Here is a 17569-nt window from a genome sequence, read left to right as displayed (position 1 = left end):
CAATCCCCGACAACAGTGCTAACAACTTGACCACCTCATGATGTACTAACGTCAAGAGTGTGAATACTGCAACTAAAGATATGAACTAAGGCGGTGTCCGCAAGTATATAGTTCAGGTTGTAATATATAGTTTCTTTACAATGAAACACTTAGTAAGTATTCCAAAAATCATACCTTAGGGATTGTAGTTTAGGGAAAGCTACTATTAAGCCAATTATCGAAAATAACTACTAATCTACTCGAGTCTCGAATTAGTAGTGTTAATCTAGAAGCAAGATGATAATAATAATAACCAAATAAATTGAATTAAACCTAAATCTATTCCTAAGTTCATGTATTGGCTTCTCTTATCCCTTGTTCGACTATGCGAGTTCTTTTAGCATAGATCCAATTGTTTTACCTGATTAATTGTTGATGTAGAGTAATAAATAGTTGGTTACTAATTAATCTAGTGCGGTTTCTTAGCCTTATACTAACCTAACTAGTCGACAAGAACTACTCACCTCTCGATGACACAGTTTAGATCGGGGTAGGGTAAGGTTTTCACAGATAGGCAATACCGATTTCGGGCTAATTCCTTCCTATACGACTTCCTAGGATTATCAATCCTAGGGTTTAAGTTCTTCCATCCCTATCCACTGACCTACTAAGTGATTCTTGGCAGGTAATACCGATATCGGGTTAATTCCTACCTAAATGACTTCCTAGTGTTGTCAATCCTAGGTTTTAATTGCACTCAACTAGATCCAACCAATCCAAATTAAACTTCTCCTGCCAATCAATTAATTAGGTTAATACAGTTGAAACATGTGAAATATGTATAAAGCATAAATTGATTCTAATATTTATACAAACATTCACTTAACAATGTTAAAGAAAGAAATATAGAATAGAATAAAGGAAAAAGATGCTCATGAATTTCATCAATGAAAAAATGTGGCTCTGAAGCAATTCCGCTTACGATCGTCTAACGTCAGAATAGGAACTTCTGATTACACAAACATAAAATAAACTAAGTAAAAACTAAGAACGAAATAAAAACCTAAGAATATTTTTTGTCTCCCTAAAATTGTGTCTAATCAAGTTACAATGGCATTTATATAAGTTAAACTCGAAATATTAAAGTGCCTAAACTATCCTTAAAGTACTTAGAGTTCGATTAGGAAAAATACTCCTAATTGCCCTAAAAACGTGGCTGTCACGTGTAGGGATTTTTGGGCCGCACAGAAGTCGTGTTGCAATATAGGCCTGTGGTGTTGCAATATAGGTTAGTGTTGCGACAAAGTAGGGGGCATGTCACGACATAGTAGACAATTTTTCTCCAGGACTTGTTTTTGCTTCTATCTTTGGTGTCGCGACATAGGCAACAATTTCAACTCAAATATGCATCTTTAACTCCCGAGTTGTCCTACAAGACCACATAGCCTTATTTAGATATCTAAGATGTAATGAAAACTACTAAAAAACATAAATCACTACTTCAAGCATGAAACAATAGATATATACTAAGTTGATTTGATTTACTATTAAACAAGCTACAATTATGTGTAAAAAGATATGTAAATAATAGTGTAATTCGTGGCAGATCAGTGATGTAGTTGTTTTTTGCCTTTAGTGGCACAACCCATCTTTATTAGTTTTTTTCTGCTTTGTTCAACCATCCTCTATAGTCATCCAAGCTCTCTCATCAATAGATTTCACAAATGCCCCCATTCTCACTTTCCAATAGGCGTAATTTGCAGCATCGATTAACATAGGTGGTATAGTAGTAGAGCTTCCTTTCTCATGGCCCTCATAGCTTACTAAACTTCAAGATCTCATCAAATATAGTTAGTGTGTAGCTCTGATACCAATTAATAGTTTATTAAGTTTGATAAATAACTTGGTTTAGTTTGTAGACTCACTTGATGTTGCAATGTAAGTTCTGTCTAACAGTTGCGACATAAAAAATAAAACAATAAGATAAAATAAAAATAAAGATCAAGAATTTGTTGAAGCAATTCAATTAAAAAACCTAGCTTTGCGGGGCCTTACTCAGAGAACGAGTCCATTCTACAAACATCAATAGTACAAATTTTCTTGACCTACTCAAGCCATAAAGATAATTGCAACCACAAATATGTGTACACTTAGCTTACGCTCAACCCAAACCTCTCTATAGAAAGCTAGTAAACATACTTAAAGTTGAGTACAGTTAGCTCTCAAAAAACACATAAAGAAATTGTTTTAAGTAAACAAATTAATGATCACAAAATACTTAGCTCAATTCCACACAATATGGAGGAATAAACTCTTCCTTTATAGACATATAGCTTGGGTGCAGAGAGTTGATAAGTACTTTAGTAAATCTCTAAAAAAACTTATAGAATAATCCTCCATAATTCGATCATAATCTCTTTCCAAATAAACTCTTGAAATATCTTCTCACTGCAGCAAAATAGGTTTTTAGCGGCGTTTTTTAGGCCTATAGCGGCGCTTTTAAGGACTAAAGGGACTAGATCATAAAATTCATATTTTAAGGACTCTCAACTCTCTTATTCTAGTTTTCTTTTACAAAAACTCTTATTTTGTTGCATAAAATTCATAATAAATATCACTAAATGAATATCTTACAAGTCAAGAACATTCAACACACATGATAAGAAAACGATTTGAGTCTAGATGCTAAACTAGACAAAAAGCATGTTGCAACATACTTTGTATCTTCAAAGTATGACAAAGAAAGTTCTAATAAAATTATATAATATTAATAAAAAAATATATGTTTTTAATATTTTATTATTTTTTAAAATAAAGAAATGGGTTATTTGGGTGGGTCGTGGTAGGACTTGGGCCAATAAATTTTTTTTTAAATCAAGTCATAGTTTGGGCCAACCTATAAACAGGTCTAACGAAAAGTCCAAAACCGATCTTTTTGTCCATTAAAATGAACCTTAAATAGATTGGTTTAAATATGCCAAAAGTCTTTCTGCTCTTTTTGAAATTTAAAGTTTAGAACCTATACTTTAGTTTTGAGACATTGAGTCTCTATCCTTTTTTATTTAAAAATCCTGATCTCTCATCTAATTTTGTCATTAAAGTTAATAGTGTCAAATGTAAAATAACTTTTTTAGCCCTCAACATTTACATTTTTTGTCAATTTGGTCATTACCCTTTGAAAGTACATAAAAGTTTAAAATTATTTTTTCATATTTTAAATAAAATTAAAATAAAAAATATATATTATTTTTTAAAAAAATATGACAAATAAAAATCTTTAAAATTCAAAAAGTAAAAAAATGATTTTAAAAGTATAAAAAATTCAAAATTCAATGCTATCTAAAGTGGACCAAACCAGGTAGTTGGACTGGGAACTGGCTGGGTATTGATTTGACAAGAGGTAAAAAATCGGTTGAACCATGAATTGGTACAAATTGGTTGAACCGAGCAAAAAAAATCAATTGAACCAGCAATTGAACCGATTTTGAACTAATCTGACCAATTGATTCCCAAAATAACTGGTTTGGCCGGTTTAAGGCAAATAAATTATGAAAAAAATAAAACAAATGTTAAAAATCAATTCAATTGGGTTTTTAGTCCGATTCAACCAGTTCGTACTGGTTTGCTGGTCAACCAATTTTTTTACCTCTCACGGATTGATACCCTAGTTGGTTCTTGGTCCAATTGATTCGGTCTGGTTTAGATAACATTATATTTTAGAATTTTATATTTTTTAAATTCTTTTAAAAAATTATTTTTATTTTTGAATTTTAAATATATTTTATTTTTCATATTTTTAAAAGTTCTAATTTTTAAATTTTATGTTTAAAATAAGAAAAAAACTAATTTTTATTTTTGTTAAAAGAATCCGTACTTTTAAAGGGTATGGACCAAATTGACAAAAAAACTGTAAATGTTGAAGGCTAAAAAGATTCAAAAATAAAAAAAAAACTGGTTGAACCACAAACCAGTATGGACTAGTTGAATTGGGATGAAAAAGTAGTTGAATTGGCAATTGTTTGATTTTGATAATTTTTTAATATTTTTAATTTTTTAATAATTTATTTGCTTTGAACAAGTCGAACCAATCGTTTTGGCAACCAATCGCTCAAACCTGTTTGAAATTGGTTCAATCACTCTATATGGGTTCGTGGATCAATCGATTTTTTACCTCTCACGAGATTGATAACCCAATCGATTCTCGGTCCAGTCCCATGTAGATAACATTGAATTTTGAATTTTGGAATTATTTTATATTTTTCAAAATCATTTTTATTCTTTGAACTTTAAAGAGTTTTTATTTTTTTTCATAATTTTTTATTTTAAAAAATTATATATATTTATTTTTATGTTTTATTAAAATATGAAAAAAATTAAACTTTTATATATACTTTTAAAGGATAAGGACCAAATTGACAAAAAATGTAGATGTTGAGGGCTATAAAAGTTATTTTACCTTCAGCATTGTTTAGTTTAATGCCACAATTAAATGGAGGGCCAACATTTTAAATAAAAAATACAGAAATTCAATGTTTCAAAATTAAAATATAAGGACTAAATTTTAAATTTAAGAAAAGTACATATATTTAAACCAATAGATTCAATTATTAGTATTTTTCGTTAAAATCAGTTTTTTTTAAGTCTTTTTAATTGAACTGACCATTACACACTTCTACGATCCTGAGAAGGAGAAGAAAAGTGACTCAAGTTCAGTTTGGTCTTGATACCTAAAACAAATAGCCACCATAGAAATAAAACCAAGAATGCTTGCGTACGCCTGACCTTTTGATAATATATATGATAAAACTTAGTTAAATATATATCATTTAAGATTAACATCGATAACATACATGGATGGAAGATTAATTAGCAAAGTTATTAATTGCTGGATTTTCCTTAAGGTGACTAAACCAAAACTGTGATAAGATATTTCTATTAATGTGTGTTAAGCTTTGGCCTACATTGCAACAGGAGACCAGCAGCAGTTCAGCACAACACCAGTAGCAAAACAGTTTGAAGTGCAGAAATGGAGTTGAACCGAATGCAACAATATGTTTTGATCATTTTGTTCCTATGTAACTTTGGCTAGTTCATTTGTAATTTGTTCACAAAGTTAGTAGGATTAGTTTATGATTTGAGTTGATGTAATAGCTAATATGTCAGCTATCTTTTGTGTGTAATTCAAGTAAATTTTAGTCTTGTATTAGTTGGAGTAGTTAAGTCATTAGGTAACTGCCCATTACTTTGTAACTCATATATTATTCAAATTTTGAATGAAAAATTAAGGTGAATTTTTTAGTTATCATTCTCCCAATTGTTTTCATTTTGTTTATGCTTCAATTTCTTTGCTTGGTCTACTGCTTTTGTTTTTGTTTTACTGCTTAAGTTCCAACAAATGGTAATCAGAGCCTGTCATCTTTGAGGGCCTCTGTTGTTGGTTATTTTTACCCAAAACAAAACCTGAGAAGAGATAAATCGAAGCTTTTGGGTTTGTTTCAGCAGGATGAGCTTCACACCACCTCCACCACCTGTGTTCATTAGAGAGAACTATTACATTTGGGTAGTTAAGATGAGAACATACCTTTAGGCATATGATTTTTGGAATGTGGTTGAAAATGATACTGAACCACCTCTATTGAGGGTCAATCCTACCATTGCTCAGATCAGGCAACATTCTGAAAAGTGCTCCAAGAAGCATAAAGTAATGGCCTGCTTGCAGAATGGAGTATCAGATGTTATCTTCACTAGGATAATGGCCTATGACTCACCCAAGCAGGCATGGGAGAAGCTGAAGGAGGAGTTCATGGGGTCAGACAAAACAAGGCAGCAACAAGTAATTAATCTCAGGAGAGATTTTGAGAATTTAAAAATGAAAGAGTCAGAGACTATCAAGCAGTACTCAGACAAAATAATGGCCACTGTCAACAGCATTAGGCTCCTTGGAGAAGACTTCAGTGAGAGCAGAGTTGTTGAAAAGGTCATGACCACTCTCCCTGAGAAGTTTGAGTCAAATATTTCATCACTTGAGGACTCGAGAGACTTGTCAGCTATCTCATTTTCTGAACTAATAAACTCTCTGTATGCACTTGAGCAAAGGAGGGCCAATAGGCAGGAAGAGCATCTTGAAAAAGCTTTCCAGGCAAAGGCCAAAGTAGGCTCAGGTTCAAATTTGAAAGGGAAGAAGCCTTGGCTCGATAAAAGGGAGAAACCAATGAGAGATGCAAGCAAGAAAGTGTTCCCACCATGCATTCACTGCAAGAAGACCACACATTTGGAGAGGTACTGTTGGTACAGGCCAGACATTCAGTGCAGAAGCTGCAAACAGTTTGGCCATGTTGAGAAAGTATGCAGAAGCAAGGGAAAGGAACCTGTTCAGTAGCAAGCTCAAGCTGCTGAGGATCTTCAAGCTCAGGAGGAGCATGTTTTCACAGCTTCCTGCTTTGCAAGCTCAAGCTCAAGAAAAATTAGATGTGACTGGCTAGTGGACAGTGGTTGCTCACACCATATGACAGCTGATGAAAAGCTGTTCAAGGACCTTAATAGGAGTTTTGCTGCAAAAATCAGAATTGGTAATGGCAATCTGATTGAAGCTCAAGGTAGAGGAGATGTTGTGATCAACACCAGTTCAAGTAACAAAATCATTTCTGATGTGTTTTTTGTGCCTGACATAGATCAGAATCTGCTTAGTGTTGGTCAGTTAGTGGAAAAAGGGTACTCTTTGGTCTTTAAAGATGGCTCCTGCATTGTTAAAGACTCATTTGGTCAGGATTTAGTCACAGTAGCAATGACAGATAAGTGCTTTATGCTCAATGTGAATCAACTCGAGAAGAAGGTTTACACTAGTCTTGCTGATAACACTGGTCTTTGGCATAGGAGACTAGGCCATGTCAATTTTAGATCACTTAATCTATTTAGATCACTTGATCTATTACACAAGCTAAATTTGGTAGATCATATGTCAAAATTTGAACTAAGAGACATTGTTTGTGAAGTCTGTCAGCTTGGTAAGCAAGCTAGATTGCCTTTTCCAGCTAACTGTGCATGGAGAGCTCGAGAAAAGCTTGAATTGATTCATTCTGATATTTGTGGATCAATGAAGACTCATTCATTGAATGACAGTAAGTATTTTGTTCTGTTCATAGATAACTTAACCAGGTTTTTTTGGATTTATTTCTTAAGGTCGAAATCTAAAGTGTTTGAAACATTCAACAAATTTAAAGTCTTAGTTGAAAACCAGACTGACTGTAAGATCAAAGCTTTGAGAATTGATAATGGCACTGAGTATTGTCTGATAGATTTTAGAAGCTGTGTGAGCAAGCTGGGATTCATCATCAACTAACTACAGTTTATACTCCTCAACAAAACGGAATATGTGAGAGGAATAATAGAATTGTGTTTGATATGGCCAGATGTCTGTTATTTCAGAGCAAGCTGCCAAGCAAATTTTGGGCTGAGGCAGTAAATACCTCAGTGTATTTGTTCAACAAGCTGCCAACTCATGCTATCCAGGACAATACCCCCTTTGAATCTTGGCATGGACTCAAGCCAATTGTATCACACCTGAAAGTGTTTGGCTGTGTGTTATGCTCATATTCTAGTAGAAAAGAGGGCCAAGCTTGAAAGAAGAGCTGGTCCAAGGATCTTTGTTGGCTATAGCAGCACTAAAAAGGGCTACAGGGTATTTGATCCTTCAACAAAATGGATTTTAGTGAGTAGAGGTGTAATGTTTGATGAAGAAAAGGTTTGGAGCTAGACTAATGCAGATACAAGATTGATTGAAGAAGATCAGATGAACTGTGACTTTGAACCTGCTGAAGTAGAGCCAAGAAATGAAACTGTTGATGATGCTCCTGTGAGAGGTACCAGAACTATTACTATATCTACCAAAGATGTTATGTTGCAATAGTTGAACCCTCTGACTTTGAAGAAGCTGCCAGGGACAAGCACTGGAAGAAGGCCATAGAAGCTGAATTAGAGATGATCCACAAGAATGATACTTGGGAATTGGTGAGCAGACCTGATCATAAAAAGATCATTGGTGTCAACTGGGTGTGTAGAGCCAAGTACAATGTTGGTGGCTCATTGAATAAACACAAGGCAAGGCTTGTGGTGAAAGGCTACAGTCAGCAATATGGCATCGATTTCATGGAAACATTTGCTCCAGTAGCAAGGCTGGAAATAATTAAGCTTCTATTTACCTTAGCTGCTCACAAGCAATGGAGAGTTCACCAGTTAGATGTTAAGTCAGCATTTCTAAATGGTTTCCTCAAGGAGGAAATTTTCATTGAGCAACCAGATGGGTTTAAGGTCCTAGGAGAAGAGGAAAAAGTCTATAAGTTGAAAAAGGCTATCTATGGCCTAAAGCAGGCACCAAGAACCTGGTATGACAGGGTTGACACATATTTGTCTAGGCTCAGGTTTGAGAAAAGTGTTAGTAAAGCTACACTTTATGTGAATAGGTCAGAAAATGAGACATTGCTGATTGTTTCTCTCTATGTGGATGACTTACTTGTGACTGGAAGTAAAGATGAATTGATTAGTGATTTCAAAGTGCAAATGCAAAAAGTGTTTAAAATGATAGATTTGGGAGTCGTGACATATTTTATTGGTAAAGAAGTAAATCAATCAGATCAAGGCATTTTCATTAGCCAACATGCCTTTACTTTGAAGATTCTCAATAAATTTTGCATGCTAAACTGCAAGACAGTCAGCACACCTGTGGCTCAAGGGGAGAATCTGACCAGTAGTGGGAATCAAGAAAGGGTTGATGAGAAGGAATATCGAAGCCTAATAGGTTGCTTACTCTATTTAACAACAACCAGTCCTGATATCATGTTTGGTGTTAGTCTTTTGTCAAGATTTATGCACTGATGTGATGTGGTTCATTTCAAAGCAGCCAAGAGAATTCTCAGATATGTCAAGGGAACTTCAAGTTATGGAGTCAAGTTTGAGAAGGGAAAGGAGCTTAGGCTAGCAGGATACTCTGATAGTGATTGGGCTGGCTCTGTCGATGACATGAAGAGTACCTCTGGTTACTTCTTTACCCTTGGATAAGGAGTTTTCTGTTGGAGTTCAAAGAAGCAACAAATTGTTGCTCAGTCTACAGCTGAAGCAAAATACATTGCAGCTGCTACAGCTGTTAATCAAGCCATTTGGCTTAGGAAGCTCCTATATGATCTTAATGAAGAACAAGCTGAACCAACTGAGATCAGGGTGGATAACCAATCTGCAGTTGCCATAGCCAAAAATCTAGTCTTTCATGGTAAGACTAAACATTTGAAGATTAAATTTCATTTTGTTCGAGAGGCTGAGCAATCAAAGGAAGTCAGTCTTGTTCATTGTAGCTCAGAAACTCAATTGGCTGATATTTTGACCAAGCCATTAAGAGCTACTAGATTTGAAACTTTGAGAAGGAAGATTGGTGTTTGTTGCAGACAGTCCAAGGAGTGTTAAGCTTTGGCCTGCATTGCAATAGGAGACCAGCAGCAGTTCAGCACAACACCAACAGCAAAACTGTTTGAAGTGCAGAAATGGAGCTGAACCGAATGCAACAATATATTTTGATCATTTTGTTCCTATTTAACTTTGGCTAGTTCATTTGTAATTTGTTCACAAAGTTAGTAGGATTAGTTTATAATTTGAGTTGATGTAATAGCTGATATGTCAGCTAGCTTTTGTGTGTAATTCAAGCAAAATTTAGTCTTGTATTAGTGGGAGCAGTTAAGTCATTAGGTAATTGCCCATTACTTTGCAACTCATATATTATTCAAATTTTGAATGAAAAATTAAGGTGAATTTTTCAGTCATCATTCTCCCAATTGTTTTCATTCTATTTATGCTTCGATTTCTTTGCTTGGTCTGCTGCTTTTGTTTTTATTTTACTGCTTAAGTTCCAACAATGTGACACAACAATCAAAACTTTCCCAAGCAAACACTAATTAGTAACAGTAATCAAATTGTAATGATCACTTAAACCTAATAAAGGATCATTATAGTAAATCATGAATCTGATTGTGACAAAAAGATGATGTGTTTTCCATTAATTATGGTGGAAAAGAAAGGTTTTACTTAGGGACAAGTGCTAAGTACAAAGATATACACTATTTTCTCCTCATCATCATATATTCTGCAGGAAGGTTCCTGCACCTTTCCTTACCAGTGTGATCATTAGCCTTAATTTCAATTATATAGTGTGTAAATATAAGCATTTATCATTAATTGAAGGGCCATTTTTTGTTCTATTAATGAAAAGCTTTTCTGCCTGTATTTTATAACCATGGACTGATTGACACATCTGTAGAGCCTCTCTCTGCTTACAATCAAAGGTTCATTTAGAGTTTCCCAAAAGACTATAATTCCAATGCATCAAAAGTGTCTTGTGTGTGTGTATATGCACATAAATTCTCACATATATTTAATATATATGAGTGAAAATACATGCAAAGGGGAAGAGAGAGGTGAGAAAAGGGAGTCTACTTTTAAGGAAAAAGTTAGATGAAAGCAACAAGAGAGAGCTTAAAAATGGCAGACAAATAGCAGATAAAATATACCAATTACTGCCAGCTAGAGATGGATATCCACTAACCTCAGCCGGCTATCAACCAAAGCTGATCTCCCTGCAAATGTCTATAAGACTTTTGTCTCTCCCAACATTTCTTCACACAACTCATGTCCCGTGTCTGACTTTTTCTCCTCGTGTACTTCCTTCCCATTATAATGATAAACCTTTAATCTCCAACAAGGGATAAATTTCCTGGTGAGAATTTGAGTCTTAGTTAAGAATTTCCATGGAAGCCAACCATCTTGAAGATTCAAAGAGCTCGAGTGAAGAGACTGATAAATCAGAGCAAATCATCGATGATATGCGCGCCGGTCGTCGGTCCTACGAGTGTGTGTTTTGCAAGAGAGGGTTCACCACAGCACAAGCCTTAGGTGGGCATATGAACATCCACAGGAAAGATAGAGCCAAGAGCAGGCCTAGCTCGGTTCCTATAGTTTCACTTTCAGGCAACAAAGCTGATGATAAGAATTACCCAAGTTTTAGGCCTTATTCCTATCCGCCAATCCGAAGCTATCAGCCACATTACTCCATTGCTCCTGAGGTACATGTAAGTTATCAAGCTTTTCTTCCAGTTTCAGGTTGGGGTTTTACGCTACCCCCGCACACAGCTCAACTGTTTGTAGACAATTCAAAGCACCTGAATCCGTTTGGCGAAGATGATCATGAAAACAAGAAGGCTGATGGATATAATGATAAAGAAGATGAATTAGACTTGGAGCTTCGATTAGGTCATGATCCCTAGTATATATATCACTATATATTCTATATTAAATACTCATAATAAAGAAGTTTCTCAATGTACAGCAGTTGTGGATATATTCTTTATAAAGCACACGAAATAAGAAGAATGATTACTTATAGAAAGAAGAAGGAAAAGGGGGTTATTTTTATGCTTAATATATACTTCAAAGATGGAAGGCCCGCAAGATGGATTCTGTAAGATGTTCTTTCTTATGTGATCTTTTGCACAGTCTTCATGTTTTAGTGAAGTTGTAAACTTGAAATATTTTCATGTGAAATTAATTATTAGTAGAAATGGAGCTTGCTTATTAAATTCTATAATTGTCAGCTATTTCTCAATTTGTAACGTTTCTGAATTTCCACAGGAAACCCTAATTTCTTTTTACAGAAGAATTAAAACGGAACAATAAAAACAGTGGACAAAAAAGCGATCAATCAGGCTTCGCCCCAATTCATGTGAATTTGGTTGAATATAGAAAAATCTCTTGCTTCAAACAGATGTTATAGATATCAAATTTGCAATGTACATTTTCCTTTTAGGCTAATTTGAACACCCAAGTGAATGGTTTGGTGATAAGCAATTGGATTTTTTTAACTAAATACAACTTTGATGTCTTAATTACAAGCTTGGTAGGGAAAATTTGACGGGATTTCTCTCACTAGGGTTTTGAATTAGGTTCCTGGTTCAAGCATCTAGGGTTTTTCCTTTCAGCTTCACTCAAATTAAAACCTAGGTTTGAGTGCCGGACCCATCTAGAAAAATGCCTTTCATTTCAAAACTTTTTACTATATATTATACACTCCCCTTTCGTCGTTATTCGTCCAAACGAAAAACAAACAGTTCCCTTACGTTGAGGATTTTTTTTTCCTCGATCAAACTTCAAATTATATCAAGTAACACAACATACTACTGCATGCATGACTTGACAAGAGCAGCACAGGCAATTAGCAGCATGAAGTCCAAGTCAACTGCAGCAAACTTAATCAATTCAAACCAAAATTTAATATTGCATAAATATTATTTTTACAATCGATTTTTATAAATTGGATTTGATGAAAAATAATATTATATACATTAATTCTCTTTTCGGCAATAAAATTTTTAATAAGATGGCAAAAATTGTCATGCTACAAGCTAAGAGAAAGGCAATGCACCCAGCAAAAGCATACATAAATTGATTTTGTTACACAAATCGAGGCTATAACTTCTCCATATGTGTAACCTTATTAGGTCGAATTTTGTGGATAAGTATTTCTTTATATTATCCAAAAGAAATAATGAGTTGCTACAAACAAAAACAGTAGCGGTTAAATAGTAGATCACTCAATTAATCTCTAATCAATACAAATCACATGTTTACCATGTCCCTATTTATATTTTTCCCCATAATCATTATTCTCACTATATCTCTAATACTATTTACAATGATCATTTCACTAGCTTGATGCCCTTTAAAGTGTCTCTTGTTCCTTTCTCTCCAATATCATATATACATATGCATTCCATGCTATTTTTATAATAAGAGTAAGAAAAGATTTCCTTGTATAATACCCAGGCCCACGACACTATTAAACTAAAATTTAGCTACACCTCTTAAAACTCCAAAATAAGAAAACAGAAGAATTTAACGAACCAAATAGAAGATTCAATATTTGGTTTGATGCACTTAACATTTACTACATAAGTCTTTATATAGACCCAAGGTCTCACTACTTTCGTTTTTCTAAGTAATGGGGGATATGAATTTTTATATGAACTCACAATCCCTTGCTTTTTTATTCCTAAATAATGTGGGATTCATTCCCCTACTTAAAAAAAACTTAAGACTAAAATTAGTACCTAAAGACTACTCACCGAAGTTAAACTTTTTACAATATAAACTTTGACAAAATATATTTTCCAATAAGTTGGTGTTAATATTCAACACTCCCCCTCAACACCAACTTTCACCATGCCAAACTGACGTTAGAAACTTTTGAGCTTGTCGTCACACAAGCCTTTTGAAAACAAGTTTGCAGTCAACTGCACAGAACTTCCTTTGTACTCCAACAAATTTTGCAACTTCTTCTTACCACCTGTTGTAATAGCTCGTTTTTTAATGGTGCCGAAAATGAAGGTTTCGAAACCCCATTTTTAGATATTTGAGTCTGTAAATATTATTATATAATAATATTTACGAGTCAATTATAGTGTTATATTGAATTTTGATCCAGTCATTTTGTTGAACAGATAGCTAATTAAGGTACAAGGACTAAATCGTAAAAATGTAAAAGTTAATCACTATAAATTTTTATTAGTTAAAAAGGATAAATAACAATCAACCAAAGGCTAATATGGCAATTAGGCCATTTTTAATATGATGGACGGTTAATATCTTAAATTTAAGTGATTTATATGTTAACTTGAATTAAATTATTAAAATATGTTCAAAGTAGTAAAATAAAACATAAGTTTATCATACTTTTCCTTGTTTCTTCTTTCTTCACCATCAAAAAAAAAAAAAAAGAAGGAAAGGCTTGGAAGGCATTTTTGAAGTTCAAATCTTGGCTCTTTTGCATGGTAAGTTTTTGGAAGCTATTTTTCATAAATATTATGTTTTGAATATCGTGGTAGCTCAATTTAGCTAACCCATATGTTATTTTTAAAATTGTTAAAGTTTCAAAATGTTTTCATTGATGAATGCTTGAAGTTTGAGTGTTAAATAGTTAGATTTCAAGCTTAGATATGAAAATGACTAATTTGTAAAGTGAAAATTGTTGATTTTGGTCATAGAGACTAAAGTGTAAATACTTTGAAATTGACATGAAATTTCTATAATTATTGATATTAGAGGTTTTTAGAAGTATGAAATTGAGATCGGTTTCGAAATCGAAGCTCAAATTTGAAAGATATGACAATTTTAATTTTAGGGGTTATATTGAATAAAATCCAAAACTTGAGGAAATATTCGATAGATGAAATTGAACTGATACATAACTATAGTAGGCCGTTAATTGATGTTTGGTTTTGATAATTTAATTGAATTATGATATAGATTGAGATTTAAACCAATCGAAGGATAATCGCGGAAAAGGGAAAATTTGTGGATTAGTCCCTGACACCTTATCGGTTGTTGTTTTTGCTAGGTAAGTTCATAGTGTAATTATTATTTGATCCTTATGTATATAATATTATGAATACATATAAGTTCTAGTGAACTTTGAATTGTATGCAAATCAGTACTAAAAAGTGAGATTGGAATTAAACTGAAAAAAAATAAACATGAACTTACATGATGGAAATTACCTTGATGAAACTTTGCAAATGTATCGTACACATTTTTACAAGTTGATTTTTGATGATTCTGTGATCCAGCATTTGTTGCGAACTCAAAGATACATGTGACATAGGTTTAGCTTAGACGAGTAACCTGATGTCATTTTATAGGTTTAACTCGAACAAGTAACCTTTCATGTATATACAGCCTTGACTAGGCTATTTGATGGGTCGATAAAAGGTTTAGTTTGAACGAGTAACCTAACACAAATGGATATGTTCAGCTCGGACAAGCATCAAGTATGATTAGTACCAGTGTATACGAGTTCTTTTACAGTGTTTCATCGGGTAACTTACAATATACGAAATGTGGAAATTGAACAACATGTAATGTGCTTAATGATCAAAGGTATTAAATTAGAGGATTAAATAGAAAGTTGAGTATATAAATATGATTGAGTTGAGGTTAAATTGGATTTAGAAGATATGAAATGTTATGCTTGTACTTGATATGTTACATAATTGAATGTGAATCAGCTCACCTTGTTGTGATTATGTTTTGATGTGCTAGGTAAATTTGATTATACACATTAGTTTAACCTATGTATTTGTTAAATGAGGTAAGTTAATTGTTTGTATACATATGAGCTTACTAAGCGTTCCAAAATGCTTACCTTGTTGCATTTCTTTTCCTATAGATTTTGACTTGTGGAACGTGACTATCGGATCCTCTAAGAGATCACACTATCCATATCCTGATTTGGTAGATTTTTTATCATTTAAAATTGATTATACATGGCATGTACTTAGAGTTGGCATGTTATCTTGAAATGCCAAGTTTGATTTGAAACTTTACCTATTATTGAACTTATAATGTAAATGGTAAATGGTATTTGTGCACAAGTTGAGTAATGTGGTATGAATGTTTGATATCAATAGTTGCAAAATTGGTCATGAATTGAATTGAAGAAATGAGTGGTTAAGTACATCAAATGGCACAAATAGGTGTGATGTGAATTGGTGTCAATTATGGCATATTGGTTAGATGTTTAGAAGGATGGTTATATGTTATGTTTTAGATTGTTTTGTGCAGGTTTTTAAGGAAATATTTGGTTTAGGAATGGAAAGGGACCAAAATGGGAGAGTTTTGGCATTTTTGGCAATAAGGTACCGATACCTTAAGTAAAGGTGTCGATACTTTGCATTTTCAGCTAAATTTTCAAACATCGAATGTCAATTTGGTATCGATACCAGAATAAAGTATCTATACTTGATACTAGAGTATCGATACTTTAAGGGTTCCGGTACCATTGAACTTTTGTTTTAAAGTTTTGCAAAATAGAATGCCAAAACAGTATTGATACTAAAACAAGGTATCGATACCTAATGATAAGTATCAGTACTTCAAGACTAGTATCGATACCTTTTGATTTAACTTGATTTTATTGAAACATCAAACCTAAAAATGGTATCGGTACTTACCTTGGTATTGATACCTATACTTAGATTTTTAAATGTTTGTAGTCAGGTCCTTCTTAGTGCTCGCAACAACTTACGAGCTTCCGTAGGCTCGAATGTGGCCTGATTTTGATTGTATACCATATTATGCATGAAATTATGTCTTGATTCAATAATGTAATGAATTGTTTGTGGTTACTCCAGTAACTATTATAGCATTCCATAGTTCGGGTCTAACGATCGAATTGGGCTAGGGGTGTTACGGCTATCATGCGATTTGATCAGCCCGAATAAACAATCCAATTGTCCTCATAATCAATTAGATTAGACATTATAGTTGTAAAGCCATCTCCTCTTCCACAACAATTAATGCCATCTCATTCTTCTTCACTATTGGCAGTAGCAACATTACCTTCCACGGGTTTTATCTTCGACCAGTAGGCGTGCGCCTTGTGACCTTTTTTACCGAAATTGTAACAACTCCCTTTGAACTTTCTACCATTGACAAGGGACTTTGCAGCTCCCCATGCATGAAAACTCCCTTTATCTTGTAAACTCTACACCTTGTCCTCATTTCTTTTCGATCCACCTTGCTGCTTGGAATTCCAACTTCTCTTGTTGGCATAGAGCGTTTGCTCCTCCTATATTCTTTGCTAATGCTTCTTGACCAGTAAGAAAATTCTCAAACTCAACAAGTGATGGTTGGGTTTGCCATCCTTGTACTACAGCAACAAATCCTCTAAACTTTGGTTTCAAACTATGGATAATTATCCTCTTCACCTTGGTGTCTCTGATCGGAGCTTGTGGATCCAAATCACCAATCTCTCGACATAACAACTTCACTTTATGGAAATACTGCGAGATTGTCATGTCATGTTGGGCCATGGACAATAATTGGCCCTCAAGAAGTTGAAGCTTCGTGTCATTTCTCTTGGAGAACAAAATTACTAATGTATCCCACGCTTTTTTGGTAGTATTGGCATCCCGGATATGCTCTAGCACTTCCGCTTCAACTGTTGTCTTCAAAGAGACCATTGTTTTACTAGATTTTATTTTCCATTTTCTTAGTATGCCACTTGCATCATCGGCTTTCAGTTGTGTCACTTCATTACTGTTGACAACCTCCTAAAGGTCTTGTCCTTGCATATAAGGCATTATGCAAGTTGACCATGTATTATAATTGTTATTATTAAGCTTCTTCAATCCGCCGACAACTTGCAAGTCTGTTATCGTATCGGCAGATGATTATCACAATTAAATACCTAAAATGTGAAAATATTTCGTGAACAATGCACCAAGTAGTTCCTAGAAAAGAAAGGTGGGTCACAACGGACACTCTTAAGTACGAAGTCTTTCCTTAGTCAGAACCTTTCCTAGACATGCAATTTCACACTACCACACTTCCTTCCAATAACTAAGCAACCAAAGATAATCTTCAAGTAGCTATGAGAATTTCTTTTCTAATGTGGAAGGTCAAACAATACTGTAACCATAGAGCATACAAAGAAAAGTTTCACTCCTTCTACATATCTCTGATACCAACTATAGAACACTCAGGCCCAAGACACCATTAA

The 17569-nt window shown here is 33.9% G+C and overlaps 2 protein-coding genes across 2 annotated transcripts; both read left to right on the top strand.

The window, feature by feature from the left end:
• Positions 1-5683: 5683 nt before the first annotated feature.
• Positions 5684-6358, top strand: LOC105793110 (uncharacterized). The gene has a single exon (XM_012622039.1). It carries the CDS (start codon positions 5684-5686, stop codon positions 6356-6358), a length of 675 nt encoding a protein of 224 aa, XP_012477493.1.
• A 3935-nt stretch (positions 6359-10293) lies between these two features.
• On the top strand, positions 10294-11576 carry LOC105793553 (transcriptional regulator SUPERMAN). Its single transcript, XM_012622450.2, has one exon. The coding sequence runs from the start codon at positions 10767-10769 to the stop codon at positions 11280-11282; it is 516 nt and encodes a 171-aa protein (XP_012477904.1). The 5' UTR covers positions 10294-10766; the 3' UTR covers positions 11283-11576.
• The last annotated feature ends 5993 nt before the right edge of the window (positions 11577-17569 follow it).

The sequence above is a fragment of the Gossypium raimondii genome, chromosome 8 (genome assembly GCF_025698545.1).
Source record: "Gossypium raimondii isolate GPD5lz chromosome 8, ASM2569854v1, whole genome shotgun sequence".
Lineage (NCBI taxonomy): Eukaryota > Viridiplantae > Streptophyta > Magnoliopsida > Malvales > Malvaceae > Gossypium > Gossypium raimondii.
Note: the sequence above shows the minus strand (reverse complement) of the source record. Positions and strands in the feature narration are given on the sequence as shown.